We start from the raw sequence: 27,697 nt of genomic DNA, 5'->3' as shown, positions 1-27,697 counted from the left end.
CTCCGGGCAGTGGGACAGCAGCACCAATGGAGCTGTGTGGACATGACACATGGGAATTTCTGACATATCTTTTCCCACTCTGACCTTGACAGACACAATAAAAAGGGGCTTTGCGGCACGCACGCAGCCGCTCAGTCCTATCAGCAAGGTTAGTAATAAAGAGCACGGCTGTGTGCATGCTTCTCCTCTGCTACTAACCCGCTTCACCTCCGCAGGGCGGGTGTTCCTGGGAGACAGGGGCTGGCACAGGGTGGGACGGACCCGAATCAGGAGTATTTTTGCTACGGTTTGTGCACTTTGCCAAAGTTTGTGCACTTTACCGACTTTGCACTGGGCGCGTTCGTGGCAGCAGCGGCGTTTCGGTGTCGTGCCGTGGGACACTGCGTTAGATGGATGTTAGAAAGCAGTGTCATAAAAGTGCCTTTCCAAGCAGCTGTCAGCGCCGTCCTCTAGAAGGGCTCTTCCAAGGGATAATGCCTCCGGTCTTGCTTTTATTGTCTTGCAATACTGCTCTGCAGCACGGACACGGGTCTTTGCAGAGGCTTTGTGCAGAGCACCAGGGCTCCAGCAGGTCTGCAGAGCTGCAATAGCTCTTAGCTGGGCTTATCAAGAAAAGGGGTGCTGCTGATGATCTCTGGTCAAGCCCTAAATGCGAATGATTTTGATACCAGGGCGATGCAGGCTCACATAGCTGGGACTTGTAGTGCGAGACTGATAGCAGCAGCAGGAGGTGTTCGGTGATTGTGTTGTTATTAAGGTTATTATTAGCTAGTATTGTCGCTGTCTTCTCTCACTGTCTAAAATTAAAAGGACTTTTGGTGACTGTTCCTCTGGGTTAGCAGCCCAGCGGTGGATGCCTTCTCTGTGCACTGACTTCTTGCCCCTTCCCTCTTGTCAGCATTCAGGTGTTGTTCACTCTTCCTTTGCTGTTGGCAAGTCCTCCTCCAACCAGGCAAGATGTCTATGCTGGACATGAGCGAGTTTGGGGAGGCTGCTGAATACCTCCGGAAAAGCTACACAGAGCAGCTGAAGCTTCAGACGATCCCATTTGATGGTAAGCCCCAAGACACAGCCCCAAGGAACCCATGGCCGTGGCTCTCCTTGGAGATTGTCCCCATCCCTTCCCCAGGGCTGTTTCTCAGGGTGTTGCAGGTGCTGCAGAATTGCCCCCAGCACCCTGGAGGATCTCAGAAGGTTTCTGACTGTCCCCTTCTCTTCTGAGGTGCGGGAGGAGTTGGCCCATCATTTCCCCTGGTCCTGAAGGGCAGAAGGGCTGGGGAAGATGGGCTGAGGGAATGGTGATGGCAAAGCCTTCTCCAGCTCCATTTCATTTTGGAGTTGTGCAGAGCTTGCTCTGAGGCAACCCGCTCTATCCCACACTTCTGGGCACTACAAACCAGGAGAGGGTTTTTTTGGTTTTGTTTTTGCTTCCTCTCACCTTTCTTTTTTATTAGAGTTTGACTGCAAGCACATGGGAAGCAGCAGACTTCTGTCACACCAAAAGTTGATCCAGGCAAATTAAACAGCTGCCAAACATGGAAAAGGCAAATAAATCCCCACTCCTATGACCAAGAGTGTAGGAAGGAATAATCACTGTCCTGCCATGTTATCAGACTGCATTGATGCAGCTTTCAGTTGACACTTTCAATATTTTTTTTCCTTTCCTTTCCTTTCCTTTCCTTTCCTTTCCTTTCCTTTCCTTTCCTTTCCTTTCCTTTCCTTTCCTTTCCTTTCCTTTCCTTTCCTTTCCTTTCCTTTCCTTTCCTTTCCTTTCCTTTCCTTTCCTTTCCTTTCCTTTCCTTTCCTTTCCTTTCCTTTCCTTTCCTTTCCTTTCCTTTCCTTTCCTTTCCTTTCCTTTCCTTTCCTTTCCTTTCCTTTCCTTTCCTTTCCTTTCCTTTCCTTTCCTTTCCTTTCCTTTCCTTTCCTTTCCTTTCCTTTCCTTCTTCCCCCCCTCTAGGAAAGAAGCGTGCTTGGATCCCAGATGAGAAAGAAGCTTACGTTGAAGTGGAAATCAAAGAAAGCTCCGGTGGCAAAGTCACTGTGGAAACCAAAGATAAGCAAGTAAGCAAAATACCTTTCCTTTTCCGAGAGCCAGCAAGTGTGTGCAGAGGGGGGATACGCGTGACAAGATCACGTCTGGACCTAGCCAGGCTCTCCCTGAGAGCCCATCCATGCTCAGCAGTCAGTTGTCCCCTGAGGGCTGGCCGTGCTGTTTGTCACACCGCCGTGTGTCGGCACACATAGGACAACGACTTTCTGAGCATGCCAACCGTTCAGCATCCCCCCGCCGAGGGGCTGCTTTCGAACCCAATTTACCGGGTGAGATGGGTGGATGGGACAGTGGGCCGACTCCAGCACAGCCCCGTGTGCTGCTGAACTGTTGCTTTGCCAACCTTGAAGGTTGAAACCAGAGGTAAGGAGCCAAGTCCTGCTTGTTTTAGCCTGAATTTGCAGCAGAGACAGCGGTGTTGGGGGAACAAGCAAAGAACAACTGTACGGGGGCCGTCATCGTGCCACTTGCTGCATGAACATGACTGAAAAATTGTTCTTTGCCAAATGCTAGGGTGGTGTTGGGCACTGAGGGGCTGATTCTGCGCCCTGTGCTCCCTCCCGCAGCCCAGTGGCTGCTCCCACCGCTGCCCTGGGGAGCAGGGCTGAGGCCGGCGGGCTGGGGCAGTGCAGCTCCAGCTCTGCAGCAGTGGGGGGAAGGCAAAGCAGGCAGCCGTCAGCTGGTATTTCTCCAGATAACATCCATTATGAATAGCCACAAATGGGCTTAATTAATATTCCCTTCTCAGCTGTGGGAGTTGCATGCCCATGCAGCGCTGCTGCTGTGCAGAGACTTGCACTGGTGTAAAATGGGGAAGAGAACAAGGTGCTGGCCCGGCAGTAAATGATAGACGTCGATGTTTTTATTTCTTGCCTAGTCTTAATGACACTGAGAAGTGCTCATGTCTGCCCAATTGAAGTGTATGCACTTGTCTATGAAAAGTGTAAAGGTTTTAAAAAGATTTTTGTCCGAAATTGGGGAAATTTTTCTTCTTCCATGAAATTTTCCCTCCATGACAGATAATTTACAGTGGAGGAGGGTGTCAGTTTGAAAGGTTTATTTTGCTGTTTAAAATGCTCTGGTTCGAGATCTTCAGATTATGCAAACAAAAGAGTTTCCAAACCCTTTTTGCCATTCCCTCTTGAAACTATTTTTTCAATTTGTCATGGATTTGCAAAATCTCAAGCTATACAAGCTATACCTGCTGCCACTGGCTCCAGGGTTCCAACAGAAACAGTTTCAAGAGAGAAACTCCACCCTCGTTCTTCTATTCACTTTCTGGCTTTTAACACCTAACACCTTTTAACATCACATGCTCAATACCTGAAAGAAAAAGAATCTCTTTGAAAGATATTGTTTCACATGCACTAACAAGCCCATTTGCTAAATCCAGCGCCTTGCATACAGATATGTAAGGCAATAGTTCCCCAGGGCTTGGATTTACGGGATTAAATAGACCCAGCTAGAAGTGGTGGGGTCTCGTTTCAGCTGTTTGCCCAAATAACCAGAGACCCCTCTGGTGGGCTGAGGGGTGCTGAGCACCTCGCGGGGCCAGTGCAGTGCCATTTCCCCTGTCCCGTGTGTGGCCATCCCGGTGGCACCTCTGGGAGGGCAGAGGGAGGTGGCACCTGCAGGGCAATGTCTCCATGGGGAAGCTGGGGCAATGAAGGGTTGGAGGTTGGGGGGTGGCATCTTGGTGCCCCCAGGCTTGGAGCCCTCCTCAGCTGTGTCCCTGGGGAGGGACAGGATTGGGGCTACTCCTCCCAGCCTGGGGTGCCACCACCCTGCCACCCCAAAATGGAGGGCAGCCCGTTGGTCTGGGGGAGAGGGTGCCCTGGAGCCAGCCCCAACGCCCCCATCCTTGCTGTGGCAGACGCGGGTGGTGAAGGAGGACGAGGTGCAGCCCATGAACCCCCCCAAGTTTGACATGATTGAGGACATGGCCATGCTGACGCACCTCAACGAGGCCTCCGTGCTCTACAACCTCAAGCGCCGCTACTCCCACTGGATGATCTACGTAAGCCACCACCACCCGGGGGGACCCCGCCACCCTCACCCCACCATGAGGGAAAGGGGTGCCGGGGCTCCCCTGCGCCTCAGCCGCCCCCTTCCTGCCCGCAGACCTACTCAGGGCTCTTCTGCGTCACCATCAACCCCTACAAGTGGCTGCCCGTCTACACCGCGCCCGTGGTGGCGGCCTACAAGGGGAAGCGGCGCTCCGAGGCCCCCCCTCACATCTACTCCATCGCTGACAACGCCTACAACGACATGCTGCGCAGTAAGGGGCTCGCTGGGCACCATGGCGGCCGTGGGGCTGGGGGGGAAGGCTGAGGGATGAGGAGGGGGGCACTGCCGCCAGCCTTGGGGGGGTGAAAATGGTGGAGTGGGCAAAACCCTCGGGCATCCCCACTGACTGCCTGCTCCTTCCCTTGCAGACCGAGAGAACCAGTCCATGCTCATCACGTAAGTCTCTCCCTGCGCCTCCCACCCCCCATCTCACCCCCAGCCACCATCCGGCTGCCCTCACCAGCAGCACCCCCTGCCCCAGCAGGGCCCCCAGCACCTCGCACCCCCACCCCGGCAGCTGTCAGCCCATCCCACGCCAGGTGACAGTGCCAGGCTGCCCCGCACCCCAACAGCTGCCACCGGGCTCCCCGGCCGCCCACCGGCGCCCGTCCCTGGACCATGGCAGGCAGAGATGGAGGCTGAGGCCAGGGGGGAGATGGCGGCATCGGCAGGTGGAGGGGTGGCGGGCGATGTGGGAGGATGCAGGCCAGGTTAATTTCAAGTGACATATAGATAAGGGCTATATAAAGGACTCTAAAGGACCCCCGGCCGCTGCCAGGAGCCACGGACATTTTTAGCCTCGGCCATAGCCTAATTAGGTAACGCAGGGGCTGAGGAGAGATGCTTGGCTCTGGTCCTGCGGCGCTGCGCTCCCCAGCTCCCCCCGCTCTTTGTCATCTGGGATTACAATAGGGGAGCGGCTATCTATAGGGATGAGCTCAGCGGGCCTGTGCAGCCGGCCAGCCAGCCAGGCCCTACGCTCATCAGCCCCCGCGTGGGCACAGCCTGGGCAAGATCGGCCCCACTGCAGCACCCTGGCTGTCTCCAAGCTCCCCCAACAAAGCGGGGCGTGCTGAAACCAGCCAGCACACGGCCCCGCGCTGATCCGGGACAGCTGAAGCCCCGGGGCGAGGGCTTCGTGCCCGCCAGACAAAGCTCGGCACCGCCTCGGTGTCTGCTGGCACCCCCTGACAGCCGGCTGTGTGCGGCCCCGCAGCAGAGGCAGGCAAAACCCAGGTTGGCGGTGGGTTTGCTCCGGAGGACGCGGAGCAGGGTTTTGCTTGCCTCTGCGGGGGCCCAAAGGACACCACGTTCGCCCTCGCCTCGAAAACTGCTGCCCAGGATGGCAAGTTGGTAGCCCCGTCTCTCCCTGGTGCTCCGCTTCTCCTACCTAGCATGATGCGTGGGGTGGCTGGGCAGCCCCGGCAGGTTGGCAGGGTCTCTGTTTGAAGTTTTTTTTTTTGCCTGTTCTTTGCCTCATGTCCTTGATCTGTGTATTTCTGTTACTCTAAGCGGAGAATCTGGTGCTGGTAAGACTGTAAACACCAAGCGGGTCATTCAGTACTTTGCCATTGTCGCAGCCTTGGGCGACACACCGGGCAAGAAATTAGTAAGACCCTCTTTTGAAAGAAATTCTTGCTGTTTTGTTCCTTCCTTTTTTTTTTTTCCTTTCTTTTTCCTTTTTTTCCCCTTCCCTCTTTCTTCTTTTTACTTTTTTTTTTTTTCTTCCCCCAACTTTTTGCATTTGGAAGCGTGTTTTGGTCTGACCCACCCAGGGCTTGGCTTTTCCCTGACTTTTGAACAAGCAAGGCTTGAAACAATCTTGCTCAAGGGGGAATGGATGTTTTTTTAAGTGGCTGCTCAGACTGAGCAGCCTGGAAGAGGTGCGTTAGATGCCCTCTTCATCTTCTCTTCCTTCTTCCACACGCCACAGATCTTCTTAAGGACCATTAAAGAAATGGAGTAAAGCTGCCATTACCCACCTTGTCTCTTTTAAGCCTTGCTTTTCGTCCTTTTCTCCTTTTTATTTTTCTCTTTTGTTCATCTTGACCCTTTTCTACCTTGTGCTTTTCTTGCTTTTGTTTTGATTCTTGCATTTCTTTGGTGCTGGTTATTTTTGAGCTGCTCTTGCAATTGCTTATTTCTTCTTGACATGTTGAGGCTCCAGCCTGCTTTCCCCTTACAGAAGCAAACTGGCTGCTTTAGGTATCAGATAAGCCATACTTCAGCATTATTTTCTTTACTCTTCTTTGGGTTTGGATTTAACTCTTCTTGCTTTTTGATGCATTTCTTCATTTTCTTGAGCTAATCTATTTAACAAGTTTTTGGCATATCTTAAAAAATTTAATCCTCCCATTTTTTCTTGGACCGTTTTTGACACTAAGTGGCCGTGTCCTGCTTTTCTGACCATGCTTCTTGTGGCTCTTGCTTGGCTTTTCCAGATTCTAAAGACAATTTTCTTTCTTTTCTCTAGGCAACTCTTGCCACTAAAACTGGGGTAAGTGTTATGGACTCTTAATCTTTAACGCTGAGGGCAGAGTTCAGCTGCACCAGAGCTCCAGCAGGACAGCGGGGAGTGCCAATGTGGGGCAGCAGTCCTGGCTCAGCCATTTCAGCAGCTCAGTTCAGTGCCCTTGGCCCCCAGCTTCTCCATCCAGCACTGAGGGGTGGCTTTAGCTGATGCACATGGCCAGCTGCCTTCATGCCCTGTTGGGTGGGAGACGCTTGTTAATACTTGAGGCTCAGGAAAACTGGTACTAAGAGCCAGCTAGTTGGAGGACTGAGGCTGTGGTTCTAGGGCAGCCCATGGGGCAGCCCCCCTGGCATCTCGCAGGCAATTTTTGATGAGATTAGATTTAAATAGATCAAAGGATATCCAAGAGACAAGATAGTCTGCTAGTAAAGCCGTGATTCACAACAGCTCCCTGTCTCTTTTGCCCTTTAAATGCCTGGAGCTGCTAGAGGTGGGGACCAGTCACGGCTCCAGCCTTGGAAGCCCAGAGCTGGTGTTTCACCCCCAGCAGGAAGGTGCTGTGAGCTGTCATGGTGTCAGGGAGCGGGCACTGAAAGGCTCTCTCCTGACAAATCCTGCAGGTGCCAGTGCTACCAAACTCTGCTGCTGTTGTCAGACCCCACTGTCCTTCATGTGGCTTGGCAGGAGTCTCTCTCTCTCTCTTCTAATTCTTTTCCTGCTTTGTCCGTGTTAGGTGGTGACTTTCTCTGTCTTTTTGAACTATGTGTATGAAACATGAATAGAAAAACAAGGTTATGGGGAGATAAATATTGGGGTTTTCTCCAAAGAGCTCCAGAGAGTTCAGAAGATGACACCAGCTGGGACCTGCAATGTGTCCCCATCACGCTGTGGCCCTGCTGTGCATTTTGTTAGCACAGGGAGCCAAGCTTCTTTTCTGCATCTGTTTACTTGCAATTTGCTGTGACTGGAACTCTCCAAGACTTTGGTTTGGTGGAAGGGGAAATGCCTGGCAAAGAGCCTGAAATGCTTCAGACTGTCGTGGTGGCAATGTGTGCTTGCTCTTGGTTTGCACATTGCAGCAGCCCAGGAAAGGGGCTAAGGACCTTGTGCAGAGAGGCGAGTTTAGGCAAGGAGAATCTCAGAGAGAACTTTGCTGCAAAACCCAGCTCTTCTGCCCCTAAATCCAGCTGCATCCCCTCATGAGAAAAGGAGAGGCCTCAGAAGCAGCAGGCTCTAAAGACAATTAATGAGCATAGCACGCAGACGGGACAAGGAGCCTCATGCTCCCTTTCCCTGCAACATTGGTGACAGATCCCCTCCAGCTGGGCGGGAGCTGACACAACCTTTGGTTTTGTTTTCCAGGGCACCCTCGAAGATCAAATCATTGAGGCTAACCCAGCTATGGAAGCTTTTGGCAATGCCAAAACCATAAGAAATGACAACTCCTCGCGTTTTGTAAGTGTCGGAGGAAGACGGGGTGCTGATGTGCAGCATTTATGTAACTGAATGCATCATCTGTGATATTTGTGCTTTTGTTCAGTGGAGTATCTAGCTGCAGAGCAGCCACCTAGCTCTTCCTCTAGTGGGGTTGGTCTGCTAGGGCCAGGCTTCTGCTGGCTAAATCAGCGCAGTGGGTCCGTGTGAATTGCCTGTGTCACGGCCTGGGGCTGCAGTCAAGTCCCTTACAAGACCAAAGCTGAGGGGCCAGAAAGCACAGATTGGAGTGCTGCAGTTGGGGCAGACAGGCATGCCACTTCCAAGCAGTATCAGCCCTTTTGCTAAGCCCAGCCTGGGTCTGCACTGGGATGTGGAGCTCATTGACCACAGGTGGCTTTGATGGCTATTTGTGTGCCTGGAGAGGAAAGGAGGGGCTCAGGGGCTGAGGTTGCCCAGCACACGATGAACAGGAGGCTGTGGACAGGCTCAGTGTCATACTGCCCCGCGGGAGGAACAGGCCTGAGGACAGGGATTTATCTGCTGTGAGTGGAATTTCTGCCTACCCAGTGTTTAAAGACCTAGGCAATACTGACTGACCCTCAGCACATTACAAACAAGAGAACTTCACCAACCTATCCCTCACTGAGCACAGTTATTTGCCTGGCATCAGCAGAAACCTAAGAAGTGGGGAATTACCAGTGTCCTGTAGCTATCTGAGGTTTCTAGGAGCTGCCTGGAATCGTGCCTGTGTAGCCAAGCCCAGTGCTTACCTCCTTGTAAACGTTTTTCAGGGCAAGTTCATCCGCATCCATTTTGGCCCCTCAGGGAAGCTGGCCTCTGCAGACATCGACATCTGTGAGTAACACGTGCCAGCTGCAGCAGGGATTTCTTTCTCACTATTTCTGCTGATGCTTGGTCAGCTCCAGGGAAAAGCAAGCCCTCCTTTAACCCCTCTGCCCTATTTGCTTCTAGATCTTCTGGAAAAATCAAGAGTGATTTTCCAGCAACCCAAAGAGCGAAGCTACCACATCTACTACCAGATCCTCTCTGGGAAGAAACCAGAGCTGCAAGGTAAGGCAGCAAAAGTTGCAGCATAGCCTTTACAGTGTGGCAGCTTGAAAACAGCCAGAAAGAACTATGTTGTCAGGGTCCTGCTCTCCACAGAGCTGAGCAAACCCAGCTCACCATGCAGGTATGGCCCTCAAATGCATTGATGGCTGTGCAGGACTGTAGGGTTGCTGGATAATTCACGGTAGAAGGGATTTTAAGATGTTGTCTACTCTGGCATCCTTTATCTTCACAGACTGAGAAACCAGTCACTTTGGTCTGAAAATTAAAGCCCTTTCTGCAACTGTCTGGGAGCAGGGCAGACATATCCTAAATGTGTTCCCCAGGACAGTCTCAACTGACCCTGAATTTGCCCTGGGGCCACTCTCGTGCTCTGGGCAGCCCTGCCCTCCAGGTGCCAGGTTGCACAGTGCACAGGAAACCTTTGTCCACTGCAGAAGGATGGCTGGCACGATGCCCTGGGGTGGTCAGTCTTTTGGCTGCAGGCTCTTGAGCCTGCTGCTGGCTCCAGTACGATACCTTATTAGGTAGTTCTGGAGAGCTGTGCTGAGCAGTAATCTTATCTGGTGGTCACAAGGGCATGGATGGCCACTTCTAAATCAGTCTACCGCCAAGCCATCTCCCAAGATAGCAACCAGGAGGAACATCACAGAAGGGACTGACCCATATGAGGGCCTGCCTGGGCGTGCAGAGATTGTCCCACTGGTTGGTGCCATCTAGTTGAGGCCACTGTGGCCTCACCTCTTCATCTACATCCAGTGTTACCCCTCTTTCACCCAGATTCATCTCAGTCTGGCCTCACCCCTTGCATGTCTCCTCCCATACAGATATGCTGCTGCTCTCCCTCAACCCCTACGACTACCACTTCTGCTCTCAGGGCGTAACAACCGTGGACAACCTGGATGATGGCGAGGAACTCATGGCGACAGATGTACGTGCGCTTCCTTCATGCCACAGAACCAGAAGTGGGGGCCTTAGGGAGGGCACGGCCTCACAACCACACTCATAAGGACATGTCCTGCGTTTTCTCTGTCCCTCTCTAAATTAGCTGTGGGCTCCTTCTGGTTCATTGGCAGTTGCTCTGCATGTGCTGTGAGCCTACAAGAAATGGCAGGGTGACTGATCCCCTGTGAACAGCCTCTTCCAGGCACAGAAGGGACAGGAGGTCTCTGCAGTAAGAAGCGCCTGTGGTGCATAAGCACTTCACAGAGCTCCCATGAAAAAATGAGAAATATGGTCCCTAGACCTCAACTCAGAAAACCTAGCTGTGGATGCTAGGTTGGTCTTTTTGCTTTCAGATGGATCTTGGGAAAGTTGAATTCACATTTGAAACCCTGTGGAGCAGGATTACTCAGCTAGGTGCCCACCAACTAGAGCATCCTGCACCACTCAGCCAGTAGAGCCTCAGGACGGGGAGAGCACCTTAGGAGGCAGTAGGAGCACCAAACCTTATCTCAGATCCATGACTTTGTCCTGTTTATGCTGCTTTGTCTCTCCTCAGCATGCCATGGATATCTTGGGCTTCAGCAATGATGAGAAGTACGGCTCCTATAAAATAGTGGGCGCCATCATGCACTTTGGCAACATGAAGTTCAAGCAAAAGCAGCGGGAGGAGCAGGCAGAGGCTGACGGCACTGAAAGTAGGTGTTGACTTTTTTTTGTTGTTGTTTGTTTGTTTTTTCTTCTCCATGATACTTGACACCCAGTGTGGCCTTTACATGCAAAACTCTCTGAGAGCAGACTGTGATAACACCCCTGGCCTGGTCTGTGAAGGTCCATGATCACAATCCCTAGCAGTCAGATCCCTAGCAGTAGGTCTTAGGACTTACTTTGGGTACACAGAGGGGTTTGTCTATAAGCAGGCATTTTTGGGGACAGACCCTTGCAAGAAGTAGATGTTCTCATTTGCATCAGACCCATTTCAGCCACAGCCCATCACAGAGTTGTGACAGACGTCAAGAAACCTGCCAGTACTTCACCTTCTTCAGTGTTCTCATGCCCTTGCTCACCAGAAATGTGAACACAAGATTCTGCTGCTACCTGGTAATTGAAGATTGTGATCTAGTAGAAATTATTTCCCTACAGAGCTGTTTTTCTTGCTACAATCTACTATAAAGAGTCTATGAAAGATAAGCAAGAAAATCACTTTTCATCTGATCAGTTGAAATTTTCCGCATGGGAATCCAAGCTCCCACAGGAAAATGCGTAGAGATTCACAGATAAGAAGACTGGAAACCATACTGGGGGCAGCAGGTCTATTAAGGCTATCTCCAACAAACTCTGACTTCTCAGGCAGGAGGTCCAGACTTTAAAAGTAAAATGTGATACCCAAAGCAGGAAATCACAATACAGAGACTGGAGCAGATTATGAAGCAAGTGGATAAAATGATATAGTTAGTGTTGATCAGCAGAAGAGCTGGTAATATATATTTTTTTCATGGCTTACTTGCTGGCTTCCTCATGCCTTCCAATTGTTTTTCAGGTGCTGACAAAGCTGCCTACCTCATGGGAATCAGCTCAGCTGACCTCATCAAGGGATTGCTCCATCCTCGTGTGAAAGTGGGCAATGAATACGTGACCAAAGGTCAGAATGTGGAACAGGTGGGTGTGCCAGGACACAGGCTCCCTGCTCATACTGGTATGTGTCTCCTCTGTGGTCAGGTCTGTTGTGTAATGTTTTCTGTACAGGGTGCATCGTGCTTCAGTTCACTCTCTTGGGTTTGGGAAGAGACTCCAGAGTGCCATAACAAAATGTGTCTACAGTTACTGGCTTTTAGTTGCTAGAAAATTTGGTGGCAGGGCTGGCAGAAAATTTTGGGTGTTAACCAGGGATGGAGTTTCAGTTCAGTGTCTTTGCAATGTGGGCTGGATCACAGCCAGAAGAAATCCAAATTCTATGGGTCTGCTTCAGAGTCAGTTCCAATCCCATGAAGAGTTCAGCTCTGACAGAAATCTCATCCGAATCACTGATCTTGTGGGAAACTTAAATGCAGCAAAAATGCATCCTGTCGGCCACATCAGAGCTAGGAATCTAGACCTGGCACGGATGGAGCTCTCTTCTGCAGCCTATTCCCTACAAAATCAGGGAGAAACATGAGTGCTCATGACCTCGGCTCTGTTTGCCTCGGCAGGTTGTCTATGCTGTGGGAGCCCTGGCTAAAGCCACCTACGATCGTATGTTCAAGTGGTTGGTGACTCGGATCAACAAGACCCTAGACACCAAGCTGGCCAGACAGTTCTTCATCGGAGTACTGGACATTGCAGGCTTCGAGATCTTTGATGTGAGTTCTGTAGGCCCTCTGCAATCAGGGGAATGTGGTAATGACACAGCTAGGTCCCCTGGTGTCCGACAGCTTTCCTCCAGGAAACTGTTGGCCTTGATAACAAAAAGAGCTCTTGCATGAATTCATTTGTCTAGAATAAACAAGTAGCTTACTACTACTGTTCTAACATTGCTGTGGGCCCATCTCCAGTGAGCTCCTGGCTACTTGTTCACATAGCAATCCAGCTGATCCTAGCACAGATTGCTCTTCACACCCAGACAAAGCAGAACAATGACTCCGTTCACCTCTGGAGCTCCTCCTGCTGAAGCAGGTTGGTTTTGTTCTTGCAGTTCAACAGCTTTGAGCAGCTGTGTATCAACTTCACCAACGAGAAGTTGCAGCAATTCTTCAACCACCACATGTTTGTTCTGGAGCAAGAAGAATACAAGAAGGAAGGCATTGAATGGGTCTTCATTGACTTTGGCCTGGACCTGCAGGCTTGCATCGACCTGATTGAGAAGGTAAAGCATGAGCCAGGTCACAAAATTGGTATTTCTGGTAGGCAGCTTGTTTGCAAAGGCTGAAACAGTGAGAGGTGCTCTGCTACCAAAAATGAGACAAGTCCCTCTCCCAGTCAGTAGCAAGTGCACAACTTTGTTTTGCCTGCATTTATAACTGAACCTGCAGCTCATTAGACCCTTTTTGAGACAAATTTTGGTGTTGTAAAACCATGGCAATTCTGTTCCTACTCACTGGTGAGCCTGGTGGGGCCTTTTCCTCCAGAGAACAGTTATCTCTGCCCCCTTTTCCCCACCCTCATTGCTTCTCATTGGGGTGTTTACTGATTCAGAGAAGCTTGTATTAAATTTTGGAAACCTTTTATGGAGGAAACCCACCTTTTTTTGGAAAGGGGCAGGAGAGGGCCTCCCCTGCAATAGAATGGATCTGGGCAAGCCCCATGCCTGGCCAGTCCCACTCTGACAGGCTGGCAAATGGCAGCAGACCATGCAGCCTGAGGTACACCAGAGGAGCAGTGAGAGCTTGCCCCATGGTAGATGTCCTGCACTATTTGTCTGAAGGAGGACAGGACCTCCTGGGTCAGACCTTGCCTCGCCTTGCCCAGGAGCACAGAGAATCCCCTGTACTGGGATGGCACCTGGCAGCACTGAACTCAGACGTCTTTATACCACCTTTTTCCTACAGCCACTGGGAATCTTGTCCATCCTTGAAGAGGAGTGCATGTTCCCAAAAGCCTCTGACATGTCGTTCAAAGCTAAGCTCTACGACAACCACATTGGGAAATCACCCAACTTCCAGAAGCCCCGTCCGGATAAGAAGCGGAAATACGAGGCCCACTTTGAGCTGGTGCACTATGCTGGTGTGGTACGTCCCTTGTCAGCTCTTCTGCAGCACTCGCACTCCTCCTGCACAGCCGTGCTTACCTTTGCCTCTCTCGTTTTCTGACAGGTGCCCTACAACATCATTGGGTGGCTGGACAAAAACAAGGATCCCCTGAATGAGACAGTGGTGTCTGTCTTTCAAAAATCCCAAAACAAGCTCCTGGCCTCCCTTTACGAGAACTATGTGGGCTCCACTTCAGGTGAGGAACAACTTTATCCTCCTTCTAGCTGTTCCTCCCTCCCTCCTTTTACAGCAAAACCCTATCATGCACACCCCCAGCTGTGAGTGCAGCATTCCTGCACCTAGCAGCCTGGGCAAAGGCAAGACCCGCATCAGCTCTGGAGGAGCAGAGCTGGCCTAGGGGCTTCAGGCGGGTGGGCAAGACCAGGCTGAGCCTGTGCAGTGCTGTCCTGGTGGCCCTGCCAGAGGTAACATGGGTTGTGTGAAGGGCAGCCCTGTTACCCAGAGCTGGGTGCTGTGGGAGGAGTTTTTGGCAGTCCAAGGCTTTGCTCTGCAGTGTGGTGCTGCCATCTCCGCTTTACAGAGAGCAGGGGCTGTGAGCATTTCACTGATATTTTCATTGCAGGTTTGCTTGGAGGTGCTCCTGAGTCCTCCAAAGCAAGCTGACAAGTCATTATTTGTCATTAATTGCATGTTTGGTCATGTAATTAATCAATATCTCAACCCTACAGAGGAACCTCACAAGCCGGGGACCAAGGAGAAACGTAAGAAGGCAGCTTCCTTCCAAACAGTGTCCCAGCTACACAAGGTAAGAGCCTGGCCCTCATCCAAACCCACGAGGGAAGCGTGTTCAGAGCATCCCAGTATCAATCCCACTTCCCTTCCGAGACTCCAGGGTACCTTACACACCAACTCCTGGGCCTTGAAGAACCCCAAGGCCTCCAGAGAGTTGTCTTGGCTAGGCAAAAGCTCCTGAATATCTTCTTGCCCCTGGCAAAGGTTGGCTCTGGTCCTGGCAGAGGCCCTGTCCCCGTGCTGCTAGGGAAGGACACGAGGCTGGGGCTGGTGCTGCTGCTGCCCGCGTGATGCCTGTGCTGCCCAGCAGCTCCTTCGCCTTTGAGAGAGCGGCAGTTAAGACTTGTAGTGATGTTTAGATAATGTATTACATGAACATCACTTTAAGTCTGTGCTACTTCTCTCCTCATTCTTGTCGGCGGGAAGGCCAGCCTTTGGGCAGAAGAAAATGGAGGAGCATCTTACGGGTCTCTGAGCAGGCGGCTCTCTGTTCAGGGAGAGCTATGTGACAGCTCAGGATAGCTCACACCCCTGATCCCATGCTCAGAACAGGAGTTATTTGTCCACCCCAGAGCTTAAGCAGCTGAAAAACAGCTCAGGGGTATCTGTGAGCCCAAAGCTGAGTCCTGCTGTGACAACTTTATGGTTCAAAGAGGGCAGCATTTCTAATAGGTCCACTGACAGCTCTGGTAGCCAAGTTGTTTCCTGAGGGCAAGGTCCCTGACCCAGCCCTGTCCAGGGAAACATGATTTTCTTCCTTCCAGACAAGCCACAGACCTTGGGGAAGGTGTCTGTGGTGAGAAGTTGCCCCACACTGAGGCTTTCCAGAGCAGGTCCTGGATAGGCTGAGCCTCTGAGGAGGGAAAGGCAGCCTGGAAAGACCAGAGATGCAGACGTCTTTTCTGCAAGAAAACGTAGAGCCAGGAGTCATCCCAGGATTCAGGGCCTATGATGGTGCTCTGCAGGGCTCTAATCCCAGAGACCCAATCCCACAGTCCCTGCAGGGCACACAGGCCTTGAAGCAGACGTTCACAGAGCAACCCCCATGAGCCAGACCTGGGACAAAGCTGGCTGGCAGGATGCAGAAGGCCCAGGCTGGCTCGGCAGGGCCCTGTCACAGCCAAAGGGCATGGGCAGCACTGTGGGGTACAGGGAAAACAAGATGAGATGGGGGCTGCAGGCAGCGTGGATGCCAGCACTGGGCTTGCAGGGTGCTGAAGGGAGGCTGGTGGACACCAGCAGAGGCGTATGCCAGAACTGTGCTCAGTCCTGTGTTCCTGGCTCTTCCCTGTAGCCAAATTTTACTTACAAATACTGGCGAAGCATCTGGCTCCTCTCTGGCATAGCAAAACCAGCAGGTTCCTATCGGCACGGCTGCCAGCCCAGTCCTCTCTGCTGCTGCACCCAGCCTGGCAGAAGTGGTGCTGCTGTGGGGCGGGGGATGTCCGGGTAGCAGAGCAGCACTGAGAGCAGCGAAGCAGGAGGAAATCCCTCCTCTCCCGTGGGGAGAATGTGCTGGAGAGAAGTGTTGTAGGGGCAGAGGCATCACCTCATGCCTCATCCCCCATGTCTGCCCTACAGGAGAATCTTAACAAGCTGATGACCAACCTGCGCTCCACTCAGCCCCATTTTGTCCGCTGCATCATCCCCAATGAGACAAAGACCCCAGGTAGGCACGGCACAAGAGAGCGGCCTGGCAGGTCCTTCGGGTGACAGCCCTGCACAGCAGCTGGCAGGGTGTCCTGCCCAACTCCTGCACCCACCAGCTCCCCAAACCTTTCCTCGCAGCAGTTCTGCTGCTGCTGAGCCCTGGCCCCATGTCTGTGTGGAAACCACCGTGCCCCTTCCCAGTCTCTTTTACTGGGGAACAAGAGTTTTGCCAGGCTCCCAGCTGGGCTCTGTGCTGGCAGTTGGGCTGCCTTGTGCCTGTCTGGCACCGGGCACGGATGAATCTTTCAGACCAAATTCCATCCTTTGGGGCCTAGGCTGCAGCACCAGTGCTCATCATAGATGGGTTAACACCCCTGCTCAAAAACAGAGGCTGTTTGCAGAGCTCAGGCCCGTGGTGCAGCTGCACTTCCCCATCTGCTTGGGCTGAGCCCCTGCCCCATCCCTGCTCTCCCCCCTAGGAGCCATGGATGCCTTCCTGGTGCTGCACCAGCTGCGCTGTAACGGTGTCCTGGAAGGTATCCGCATCTGCCGCAAGGGATTCCCCAACAGGATCCTCTACGCAGACTTCAAGCAGCGGTAATTGCCTCCTCTCCCCTCGCCAGCTGCCAGCACGTGTTCTGGGGGGAAGCAGGCTGCCGTGGCTCTGACTTGCCCCTCAGCTTGTGCCCGGCTGCCGTGAGCCACCAGCACAGGGTGTGCACAGCTCAGGACAGCTCTGCTGGTGGCTCTGGGGAGCCAGTCAGGGGTAGATTGATGCCTGGCCTGATGATACAGCAGGGTTGCTGTGTTTTAAGATGTTGCATGCAGGGCTGGTCGGGTGGATGGTGGCCAGGCTCAGGACCTCTGATCCTGGTTCTGATTTCCCTTTGCACTTGGAATCCTTGTCATTGTCCAGCCTGATTCCATCCACCCTGCTTGGGCTGGGTCTGGCCCAGGCCAGGTGAGGCCAGCGACCTTCTCCTGCACAGCCCCCCTTGGGTACAGGGACTAATTCATGCTGGGATCCCTGGGCTCTGCTCTGCAGTAAAGCCCGTGCTTCAGCTGGAGCTCCAGCACACACTGCAGTGACAGCTCCCAGGGAAACTGGCATGGCACAGGGACAGTGACAGAGTTGTCAGGTCTGTGCTAGGGTTCTCTTGCATGCCGTCCCTCTGCTCTGTGCCTGCAGCTACCGTATCCTGAACCCAGCAGCCATTCCCGATGACAAGTTCGTGGACAGCAGGAAGGCCACAGAGAAACTGCTGAGCTCCCTGGATCTGGATCACTCCCAGTACAAGTTTGGTCACACCAAGGTGAGGTCGGGCAACTGCTGGTCCTCGAGAGGGAGACCTTGTGGCTCCTGTCTCTCTGTAACCCCAGCTCGCTGTCACTGCCCAGCCTGCTCTCTGCCTGACCACAGCTCTGCTGAAGCTCTGGATGCTCTGTGGGCTGAGTGTGGCCCCTGAAGGGACTGAGGAGGGCAGGGGGAGAAGCAGGCTGGGCAGAAACAGGTCTGAGCAGAAGGTCACTGCTGCCTGAGCTTGTATCATCCAACACAGTGGCCAGTCCCTGCTGGGCGACGTGAAGGGAAGGGCACGGGGCCAGGAGATCTGGTGCCTGGCTGTTTCTGTGTCCTGTGTGGGTGAATCTTCAACCAGTTCAGAGCGTGGGTGCCTGCCCATGCAGGGCATGTTCCTTCTGCTCCGTGTATCCCTGCTTCGGGTCATGTTTTGTAGCCCTGTCTGACAGGTCACCCCTGAGCTCTGTCCTCTGTGCCATTGACTCTGTTCTCATGCCCTTGCCTGCAGGTGTTTTTCAAGGCTGGTTTGCTGGGCTTGCTGGAAGAGATGCGAGATGAGCGTCTGGCCAAGATCCTGACCATGCTGCAGGCCAGGATCCGTGGGCACCTCATGCGCATTGAGTATCAGAAGATCATCAGCAGGAGGTAGAGTTTTGGGGGGAGGCAGAGCTTTGTGAGCACCTCTTCTTGTTCCCTCTGTGTTTCAGTGGGTTTGGTTTGTGGGTCTTGGCTGTGGGTGGGAATGGAAGGGATGGAGGCGGACCTGCAGGGTCCAGCACAGGCCTGACAGGGACAGTCACCGGTCGCTGTATCTGGGCTGGGGAAATTTGGTTTCCACTGGAAGGATTCAGTGAGATGCAGATGGAGGAGAAGTGGCAGCCAGGCTACACCACTCATCCCACCGAGGCCACTACAGTGTGCTGACAGCGTGCCATTTATGCAGCTCTCTGCCACTTGGTGGGGAACAAAACCATCTCCAAAATCCTGCCAAAGCTAGGGGTCTGCTGCAGTGAGGATGGGAATCTACACAATGACGATGCTGTGCTTGTATCCCTGCAGAGAAGCCCTCTACACTATCCAGTGGAACATCCGGGCCTTCAATGCTGTTAAGAACTGGTCCTGGATGAAGCTGTTTTTCAAGATCAAGCCTTTACTCAAGTCTGCCCAGACTGAGAAGGAAATGTCCAACCTCAAGGAGGAGTTCCAGAAGCTGAAGGAGGCTCTGGAGAAGTCAGAGGCTAAGAGGAAGGAGCTGGAAGAGAAGCAGGTCTCCATGATCCAGGAGAAGAATGACCTGGCTCTGCAGCTGCAAGCAGTGAGTGCCTCACCGTGTGCCTGGCAGCACACAGACAGTGCAGGGTCCTTGGGTGGGCGAAGGAGCAGAGAGCACCAGATCCCTCCTTCAGCCTCTTGCAGTTCTGAGGCCCACTCATTGCCACAATCTGTTTGAAGTGCAGCGTTGGTCTCAGTGGAAACCTGAAGCTACATCACAGACTCACTGTCTTATGGGAATTCATGGTCCCCTGGCTTTGGAAAGGGTGATATTGTCATGTGGAGGTGGGAGGGATGGGAATGTTTGCTCTCTCAGTTGTGGCTAATTGGTGGCATTTCTGTGTCACAAAGTGTCAGGCCAGTGTCTCCTGCTTCTGGAAACATTTGGTTGCCATTAGCTCTTCACCCCAGTCAGTGTTAGTTGTCCCATGGTCTGGCATGGATCTCCTGATACGCCTGAGCACCTCGAGTTTGCTCTGCCCCTTCCACAAGGAGAGCTTGACCCTTAGCCAGGGCAGTGTGGCTGATCCTGCGGGTATGCTCTTGGGGCAGTGGGTGAGCACCTGCTCTCCTTTGCCTGTCTTAGGAGCAAGACAACCTGGCGGATGCGGAGGAGCGCTGCGACCTGCTGATCAAGTCCAAGATCCAGCTGGAGGCCAAGGTGAAGGAGCTTACAGAGCGTCTGGAGGACGAGGAGGAGATGAACTCAGACCTCACTGCCAAGAAGCGCAAGCTGGAGGATGAGTGTGCAGAGCTCAAGAAAGACATCGATGACCTGGAGATCACACTGGCCAAGGTGGAGAAGGAGAAGCATGCCACGGAGAACAAGGTCAGTAGCCCTTTCTGCAGAGAACAGCCTCATTGCCACGGGGCCTCAGTGCTTGTGGGGGCACAAAAGAGAATCCCTGGGGACGAGGCTGCTGGTGTGAGGGAGGTGAGGCTGGGCAGAGGGCAAAAATATGTGGGAGAGGGCGAAACCATTTCTCCAGTATCCTGCCTTATTGCATGGGAGTGGAATGAGCAAACGGTTCTGTGCATTGGCAAATGACTTGGGGTTTGGGCAGAAGCCTGGCCAAGTGGAGAGGAGCTGGCTGCTGCTGAACGTGAACTCCTGCCCTCCATGGGCCAGGCTGCTGGACTGGCTTTGCATCGCTTGTCTCAGAGAAGATGCACTCAATTTGTGACTTCATTGATCTAGGTTAAAAACCTGATTGAAGAGATGGCTGCCCTGGATGAGATCATCGCCAAGCTGACAAAAGAGAAGAAAGCGCTGCAGGAAGCCCACCAGCAGGCCCTGGATGACCTGCAGGCTGAGGAAGACAAGGTCAACACACTGACCAAAGCCAAAGTCAAACTGGAACAGCAAGTGGATGATGTGAGTCATGGGCCAGTGACAGTGAAGTGGGAAAGGTTTGAGTCACACATCTCCAGGAGAGCACAGAGGCTGCCTCTGAGTGGGATCTGGAATGTGTGATCATTATTAGATCCCTGTTGAATATGGCCAGGTGATAAATAACCCCATTGACAAACTTCCCCTGAACCACGAGGAACCCAGAGGACCCCATGTAGTCCATGGGTCCTGGGCTGAGGGCATGGAACTGGAGTCTAACTGGGAAACAGCTGTGACCCTCAGGGCTGGGTGAAGTTCCCACAGCAATGGACAAGGGGAAGGTCAGTGGCTACCAGGGGTCCTTTCCCTCCCTAGCCTGTCTCCCTTCATTCTCCAGCTCGAAAGCTCTCTCGAACAAGAAAAGAAAATCCGCATGGACCTGGAAAGAGCTAAGAGGAAGCTTGAAGGAGACCTGAAGTTGACACAGGAGTCCATAATGGATCTGGAGAATGACAAACAGCAACTGGAGGAGAAACTCAAAAAGTGAGTGAGTGACAAGTACTGGGGCTATGTTCTTACCCTGCCAGGCCACTGCCTGCTGCTAAACCCAGCGGACACGTGCTCTCTGCAGGGCGTGCTGGGATGTGGCTTGGAGCAGTCCAAGCAAATGGGCTTAGTTTTTCCGGGCACTAAGCAGAGTTGACATGGGAGTTGCTCTCCTGAGGAACTCAGCTGCACAGACGAACAGATCATGGTGCTATAGCTCATCCTCTGTACAAACTTGTCTGGCAGGATCCTAACGCAGAGCTGGGACCTCATGTCCAGTTCTAGGTGGGGATCTGTAGAACAGTACCGAGGGGGATCCCAGGGAAAACCTCAGAGCCAGGCTGTCTGCCAGCATGGCCGCTCCAAGCCTCCTTCAGAGCAGTCCATGCACTGCTCTTCACCCTAGCGAGCACTTTCCTGTGTGGGTTTGTTTGTTTTGACTCTGGATCTGGGTGTCACAGTGCAAGGAACAATCTTCCTCTGGCTTCAGGACCTGGAGGGTCTTGGTGGGACAGTGCTTGTCTGACCAGAGGCTCTGCCTTCTCTCCCTACAGGAAAGACTTTGAAATGAGTCAGCTGAATTCGAGGATTGAAGATCAGCAAGTGATTGAGGCCCAGCTGCAGAAGAAGATCAAGGAGCTCCAGGTATGGTGGGAAGTGTTCTCACAGCCCAGGAGTCCTGAATTCTCATCAGACAGAATGTGCGGGGGGAATCTGCACGGGCTGGTTCTTCTCTGAGCATGGGGACATCTCTTCAGCAGTGGGACTATGAAAAAGCTGGCAATGTTAGTTGAAGGAAAGCCCTCACTCTAAATGTGGTGGACAGAGAGATTAAAGAATGAACTCATGAGGTGAGCACCAGCATGAGGAACAGTTTCTGGGGTGTAGCTCTTTATCCAGGCTAAGATCATAAACACAGTCCCCAAGCTCTCCAGACCAAATCCAGTATGTTGGACTTCCTTCTAGCAGAGACAGATGCTCAGATACAGGCATGGAGGCTTCTCAGTGATGGGAAGCTAACATCAGCCTGGATGCTGATGGCAGGGTACAGAGGAGAGCAGCAGCTCAGTGAAGTAGGCTACCGGGGGACACTGGGCATACCGGCCTCCGAGAATCCCAAAGCAGCCCAAGCATTTGCTCTGGGCCAGTGCCTTGCTGCTCCCCAGCATCAGAGGAGATGCCTTGCTCCGTTGTGGGGAGCAAAGATGCTGGAACTTCAGCTGGTGCTCGGAGCATCTGCCTCATCCTGTCTCTGCCAGGCCCGCATTGAGGAGCTGGAGGAGGAGCTGGAGGCTGAGCGTGCTGCTAGGGCCAAGGTGGAGAAGCAGCGGGCAGAAGTGTCCCGGGAGCTGGAGGAGCTGAGCGAGCGCCTGGAGGAGGCCGGCGGAGCAACGGCTGCACAGCTGGAGATGAACAAGAAGCGGGAAGCAGAATTCCTGAAGCTGCGCAGGGACCTGGAGGAGGCGACGCTGCAGCACGAGTCCACGGCGGCTGCCCTGCGGAAGAAGCACGCAGACAGCGTGGCGGAGCTGAGTGAGCAGATCGACAACCTGCAGCGCGTCAAGCAGAAGCTGGAGAAGGAGAAGAGTGAGATGAAGATGGAGGTGGACGACCTGTCGTCCAACATCGAGTACCTCACCAAGAACAAGGTGGGTTCCAGCTCTGCGAAGGGCAGCTTCATCTCCTTTGTGAACAGGTAGCTGTGACTCCAGCGTCAGTGCAGTTTGCTGCAGTGTGTTCTGTGCGGCCATGCCCTTGGGCTGTTGTCCTCTTTGTCATGGCCACGGCCCTCTTGTCCTCATCAGGACAAGTATAGCTTGTCCCTATGCCACTGTGGCAGTGCTTGCAGGATGCTTTGCTTGTCCTCCTCAAGTCTGGACGATTTGGGGAAGACACTGCTTGTGAGAGTGACTGCAGAGACGTGAGAGCTCTGCCAGGCTCCTCTGCATCGTGTGCACGTGGGATTTGCTGAGCAGGGCAGCGAGGTCCGAGAGGGATGGAGTCACTGAGCCCCTCGGGGCAGAGCTGGGTCTCACGTGGGCCTTGCTTGGTGCATGCAGGCCAATGCTGAGAAGCTGTGCCGCACCTACGAGGACCAGCTGAGCGAAGCCAAGTCCAAAGTGGACGAGCTGCAGCGACAGCTGACCGATGTGAGCACACAGCGTGGCAGGCTGCAGACAGAGAACGGTAGGTGGGGGCCGTGTGGCTGCTCCTGCGCTGGGGCATCTGAGTCAGGAAACTGCAAATATCAGGGGGAGCTCTGTCTGGCGGGGAGGGGGTGGGGTGTCCGTGTGTCCATGCTGTGCCTCTGGCCAGGCCTTGCAGGTGCCGTGTGGCTTGGCAAGGGAGGGGATTTCTGCAGTGATGCTGATCAACTGGTGCTGGGAGGGACGTTCTGTGATGTCCGGCATCGGAAGGAGGGGTTCCTGGCTGTCCTGCTTCGTCTTTAGCTGCTGGGGGATGCCTCTGCCCATGGGCCCCAGCTTGCCTGACTGGGGATACAGCAGGGGGCTGGAGGTCTCCACACAGCTGAAGGCCACAGGCTGTGCACGGGCTCATGCCTGGGTGCTCGGCCCCAACGTGGCTGTTTGGCTCTGTCTGAACCCAGGGGAGCTGAGTCGGCTGCTGGAGGAGAAGGAGTCGTTCATCAACCAGCTGAGCCGCGGCAAGACCTCGTTCACACAGAACATCGAGGAGCTCAAGAGGCAGCTAGAGGAGGAGACCAAGGTGAGGCTGCTGGGGCACGGCTGATCTGAGTGGCTCCAGGTGACACAGTTGTCAGGGGATGGGACACGTGTGACAGTGAGCCAGCTTCTGGTACTGATGACGTGGGACACTCAGTACACGCACAAGCCCCCAGCCTTGGGAAAACAACATCCTCCCCTGCTGCCCCAGCCCACCCCTGCACCCCAGCACCTCCAGGAGCTGCTCCGTTCATGAGCTGTCCCTTCCTCAGAGCAAGAACGCCCTGGCCCATGCCCTGCAAGCCTCCCGCCACGACTGCGACCTGCTGCGGGAGCAGTATGAGGAGGAGGTGGAGGCCAAGAGCGAGCTCCAGAGGAACTTGTCCAAGGCCAATGCAGAGGTGGCCCAGTGGAGAACCAAGTACGAGACAGATGCCATCCAGAGGACGGAGGAGCTGGAGGAAGCCAAGTAAGTCTCACGCCAGGAGTAGGTTCCTTACAGGTGACAGGTTTCCATTCAGGGATGGATCTTTCCCAGATCTGGGGCTGTTTGGGCAGGCCGTGGCCTTCCCTCCTCAGAGCAGCAGGGTGGGCTGGCGTTTGGGCTGGGGGCACTCACCCCTTGCTGCTGGCCGCAGGAAGAAGCTGGCCATCCGGCTGCAGGAAGCGGAGGAGGCGGTGGAGGCTGCCCACGCCAAGTGCTCCTCGCTGGAGAAGACCAAGCACAGGCTGCAGACAGAGATTGAGGACCTCTCGGTGGACCTGGAGCGAGCCAACTCTGCCTGCGCTGCCCTGGACAAGAAGCAGCGCAACTTTGACAGGATCCTGGCTGAGTGGAAGCAGAAGTACGAGGAGACCCAGGCAGAGCTGGAGGCGTCACAGAAGGAATCGCGCAGCCTGAGCACAGAGCTCTTCAAGCTCAAGAATGCCTACGAGGAGTCTCTGGACAACCTGGAGACCCTCAAGAGGGAGAACAAGAACCTGCAGGGTAGGGTTGGGCTAACGCTCTCCCCTCAGGCTCCCTGGGGCCCTGCTGGCACGGGCAGCCTGTGGCTCCCATGTCCTCAGCCCAGAGACAGACGTGTGGTGGGATGGGCGTCCTTCTGGGCAGGGAACAGCCCTTGGTGCTAAGCTTCACGTGGCCCATTTCCTTCAGGCTGGGCTGTGAGGCACTGCATCCCTCTGGGAAGCTAGCGCAGGGCCTGTCCTCTTCATGGGGACACTGGGCAGATGGACATCTGACTGTTGTTTCCAAATGGTGTATGTTCTCTTCCTCTCCTTCACCCTGGCTGCAGGGGAGTGCAGGAGAGCCCACCAAAGGGGCCAGTACCCATTCCCCAGGCACAACCTCAGCACCCAGACTGATGCTCCCAGAGGGTCTGGGGGGACGTAGGCCCAGCCTGGGTGGGGGGATAGGAAAATCTTGTGTGGGGCTGGCCCTGCAGACTTGCTTCTGACCAAACACCTTCTGCTCCTGCCAGAGGAAATCGCTGATCTGACCGACCAGATCAGTATGAGTGGCAAAACCATCCACGAGCTGGAGAAGCTGAAGAAAGCCCTGGAGAATGAGAAGAGCGATATCCAGGCAGCGCTGGAGGAGGCCGAGGTGGGTCTGTGCTTCCCACCGATGCTCACAGGTGCCTGCTGCTCCTGAGAGCCCCTGACCCACCCTGCAGTGCCAGTGGGGTGGTGCTGGAGCAGCAACTCGCAGCTCTCTGATGCTGTGACAGTCCTGAGAGCCAGGGTGCACCCCGGGTCCTGCTCATGGGGGCTGTGCAACCTCAGCAAGGCACTGGGGTGGCTCCCCGCAGCTCTGGGCTGGGGTGACCGGAGAACTTCCCCAGGGGCCCCTTCCCACAGCTGCTGCTGTCTGCAGGGAGCCCTGGAGCATGAGGAGAGCAAGACGCTGCGCATCCAGCTGGAGCTGAACCAGATCAAGGCTGACGTAGACAGAAAGTTGGCAGAGAAGGACGAGGAGTTCGAGAACCTGAGGTGTGTGCGGGGCTGGGCCATCGCTGTGGGGCAGAGCTGGCACTATGGCCACGATGGGATGAGCACCTCTGGCCACGGCTGCCCCAGGCCGGGTGTCCCCATGCAGAGGGGGCTGATGCTTTGTCCCTCCCACAGGCGCAACCACCAGCGGGCCATGGACTCCATGCAGGCCACGCTGGACGCTGAGGCCCGGGCCAAGAACGAGGCTGTCCGGCTGAGGAAGAAGATGGAGGGAGACCTGAACGAGATGGAGATCCAGCTGAGCCACGCCAACCGCCAGGCCGCCGAGTTCCAGAAACTGGGCCGCCAGCTGCAGGCCCAGATCAAGGTTGGGCGGAGGGGCTGCTGCTGGCCTTGGGGCCACCCCCGTCACCCCCCCCCATCCCCACTGACCCCACGCTGCCCCGCAGGACCTGCAAATCGAGCTGGACGACACCCAGCGCCAAAACGATGACCTGAAGGAGCAGGCGGCCGCCCTGGAGCGCCGCAACAACCTGCTGCTGGCGGAGGTGGAGGAGCTGCGGGCGGCGCTGGAGCAGGCCGAGAGGAGCAGGAAGCTGGCAGAGCAGGAGCTGCTGGAGGCTACCGAGAGGGTCAACCTGCTGCACTCACAGGTGAGGGGCTGCCCACCGCCCCCCGAGAGCCAGGAGCCCGTCTGGCACGGCCAGTCCTCATGGCACTGCCTGTCTCTGCCCGCAGAACACGGGGCTGATCAACCAAAAGAAGAAGCTGGAGACCGACATCTCCCAGCTGAGCAGCGAGGTGGAGGACGCCGTGCAGGAGTGCCGCAACGCCGAGGAGAAGGCGAAGAAGGCCATCACGGATGTGAGAGCGGGGTGGGGATGGTGGCGCAAGGGTGCCCAGCACCTTCATAGGGCTGGGGGGGGTGGGAGGAGAGGGGAGGGTCTCGGAGCTCCTCCATGGAGTCCCTGTGTCTGGCAGGGCTGCCGGGCCTCAGGGTGATGTTTGTGCACTGGCCTTGCAGGCTGCCATGATGGCAGAGGAGCTGAAGAAGGAGCAGGACACAAGTGCACACCTGGAGCGGATGAAGAAGAACATGGAGCAGACCATCAAGGACCTGCAGATGCGCCTGGACGAAGCGGAGCAGATTGCTCTCAAGGGGGGCAAGAAGCAGATCCAGAAGCTGGAGGCCAGGGTAAGGAGGCAGGGGGCAGCCCCCAGGTGACAGTGGGCGTTGCAGGGCCCCGGACCTGCCCCGTCCCTCCTGCTGTGCCGTGAGGGGCACCCCCAGGGACTGGTAAGCCTGGGGTGGCTCAGCCTCAGCTGCAGCTGGGAACGTGGCGTGGCCTTGGCTGGGGCTGGCACTGGGTGCCCCTGTTTGGGGAGCAGCTCGTGAGCTGGCTGCTGCCTCCCACAGGTGCGTGAGCTGGAGGGAGAGCTGGACATGGAGCAGAAGAAGATGGCTGAAGCCCAGAAGGGCATTCGCAAGTATGAGCGGCGGATCAAGGAGCTGACCTACCAGGTACGGCAGCAGCGGGTACAGCTCAGGCCCCGCCAGCCTCTGGGCCCAGCTCTCCCCTTTCTCTGCCCCTGACGTTAACCAAAACCCCCAGCCCAGCACCTGCAGGGCAAGGGGCCAGGCTTCTTCCAGCATCCCCCCAGTTCCGTGTCCCTCTGCCCCTTTTGTGGCACCTCCTTGGCTGAGCGTGGGACACAAGGGGGTCGGCCCACATGGCACGGGGTTGGTGGCTGCAAAGGGCCCCGGAACCTCTGGGGCTGCTGGCACTGGGGCAGCTGCATCCCGAGCAGGGCTGAGGGGTCTCGCACCAGCATCGGGGTCCTGCTGACTGGGTCGGGGGCACTTGCAGACTGAAGAAGACCGGAAGAACCTGACACGGATGCAGGACCTGATTGACAAGCTGCAGAGCAAGGTCAAGAGCTACAAGCGCCAGTTCGAGGAGGCGGTAAGTGCTCGTCCCTGCTCGGCTCTCCTCGGGCAGCGCCGGCCTTCCCAGGGGCTGCCTGGGAGGCCTGGCACTGGGGGTGGTGTGGGGAGTGCCCCCCACACCCCCCTCACCCCATCCGCGGCCCCCAGGAGCAGCAAGCCAACTCCAACCTGGTGAAGTACCGCAAGGTGCAGCACGAGCTGGATGATGCCGAGGAGCGGGCCGACATCGCCGAGACGCAGGTCAACAAACTGCGCGCCCGCACCAGGGAGGCGATCACGCTCACCTCCAAGGTAAGGTTCGGCCCTGCAGCCCCCCCAGGCAGCCAGGGGAGCGGCTGCACAGCGCTGCCAACACCCTCCTGTTTTCCACCAGCACGAGTAGCAGGAGCCGGGCTGCCTGCCCTGCCTGTCCCCAGCCACCCGCGGCACCTCGGAGGCCAATGGCTGCAACAGCCACCGCCAGCTTTGCTCTGAGTGAATAAACGTAGCTCTGCCAGGA

At 55.0% G+C, this 27,697-nt stretch overlaps 1 protein-coding gene across 2 annotated transcripts; it reads left to right on the top strand.

The window, feature by feature from the left end:
• On the top strand, positions 1-27,697 carry MYH7B (myosin heavy chain 7B). 2 transcript variants are annotated; one of them, XM_027442963.3, is made up of 43 exons: positions 1-148; positions 899-1,054; positions 1,958-2,061; positions 3,924-4,067; positions 4,172-4,328; positions 4,486-4,513; positions 5,630-5,726; positions 6,591-6,614; positions 7,953-8,045; positions 8,819-8,882; positions 9,000-9,098; positions 9,923-10,026; positions 10,597-10,735; positions 11,578-11,696; positions 12,227-12,376; positions 12,709-12,879; positions 13,562-13,741; positions 13,826-13,958; positions 14,452-14,528; positions 16,097-16,184; positions 16,645-16,762; positions 17,355-17,478; positions 17,974-18,110; positions 18,525-18,780; positions 19,324-19,566; positions 19,936-20,112; positions 20,465-20,610; positions 21,168-21,258; positions 21,873-22,262; positions 22,674-22,800; positions 23,222-23,340; positions 23,570-23,766; positions 23,936-24,285; positions 24,779-24,903; positions 25,174-25,289; positions 25,425-25,617; positions 25,700-25,903; positions 25,989-26,114; positions 26,275-26,445; positions 26,668-26,772; positions 27,119-27,214; positions 27,346-27,489; positions 27,572-27,697. In XM_027442963.3, exons 2-43 carry the CDS (start codon positions 958-960, stop codon positions 27,578-27,580), a joined length of 5,832 nt encoding a protein of 1,943 aa, XP_027298764.1. In that variant the 5' UTR covers positions 1-148; positions 899-957; the 3' UTR covers positions 27,581-27,697. The 2 variants fall into 2 exon arrangements, with proteins under 2 accessions (XP_027298764.1, XP_038021985.1); XM_038166057.1 differs by lacking the exons at positions 1-148; positions 899-1,054; positions 1,958-2,061; ... (1 more) ...; positions 5,630-5,726; positions 6,591-6,614 and having other exon boundaries at positions 4,216-4,328.

This window comes from Anas platyrhynchos, chromosome 21, assembly GCF_047663525.1.
Source record: "Anas platyrhynchos isolate ZD024472 breed Pekin duck chromosome 21, IASCAAS_PekinDuck_T2T, whole genome shotgun sequence".
Classification (NCBI taxonomy): Eukaryota; Metazoa; Chordata; class Aves; order Anseriformes; family Anatidae; genus Anas; species Anas platyrhynchos.
The sequence above is the reverse complement of the archived record's forward strand: the minus strand, read 5'-3'. Positions and strand labels throughout refer to the sequence as shown.

Bases quoted from the DNA above. Each gene is read 5' to 3' on its own strand.
- MYH7B (XM_027442963.3), top strand. From the start codon at position 958: ATGTCTATGCTGGACATGAGCGAGTTTGGGGAGGCTGCTGAATACCTC. The intron at 12,880-13,561 runs GTAAAGCATGAG...TTTTTCCTACAG, and splicing joins GCATCGACCTGATTGAGAAG to CCACTGGGAATCTTGTCCAT. The intron at 24,904-25,173 runs GTGGGTCTGTGC...TGCTGTCTGCAG, and splicing joins CAGCGCTGGAGGAGGCCGAG to GGAGCCCTGGAGCATGAGGA.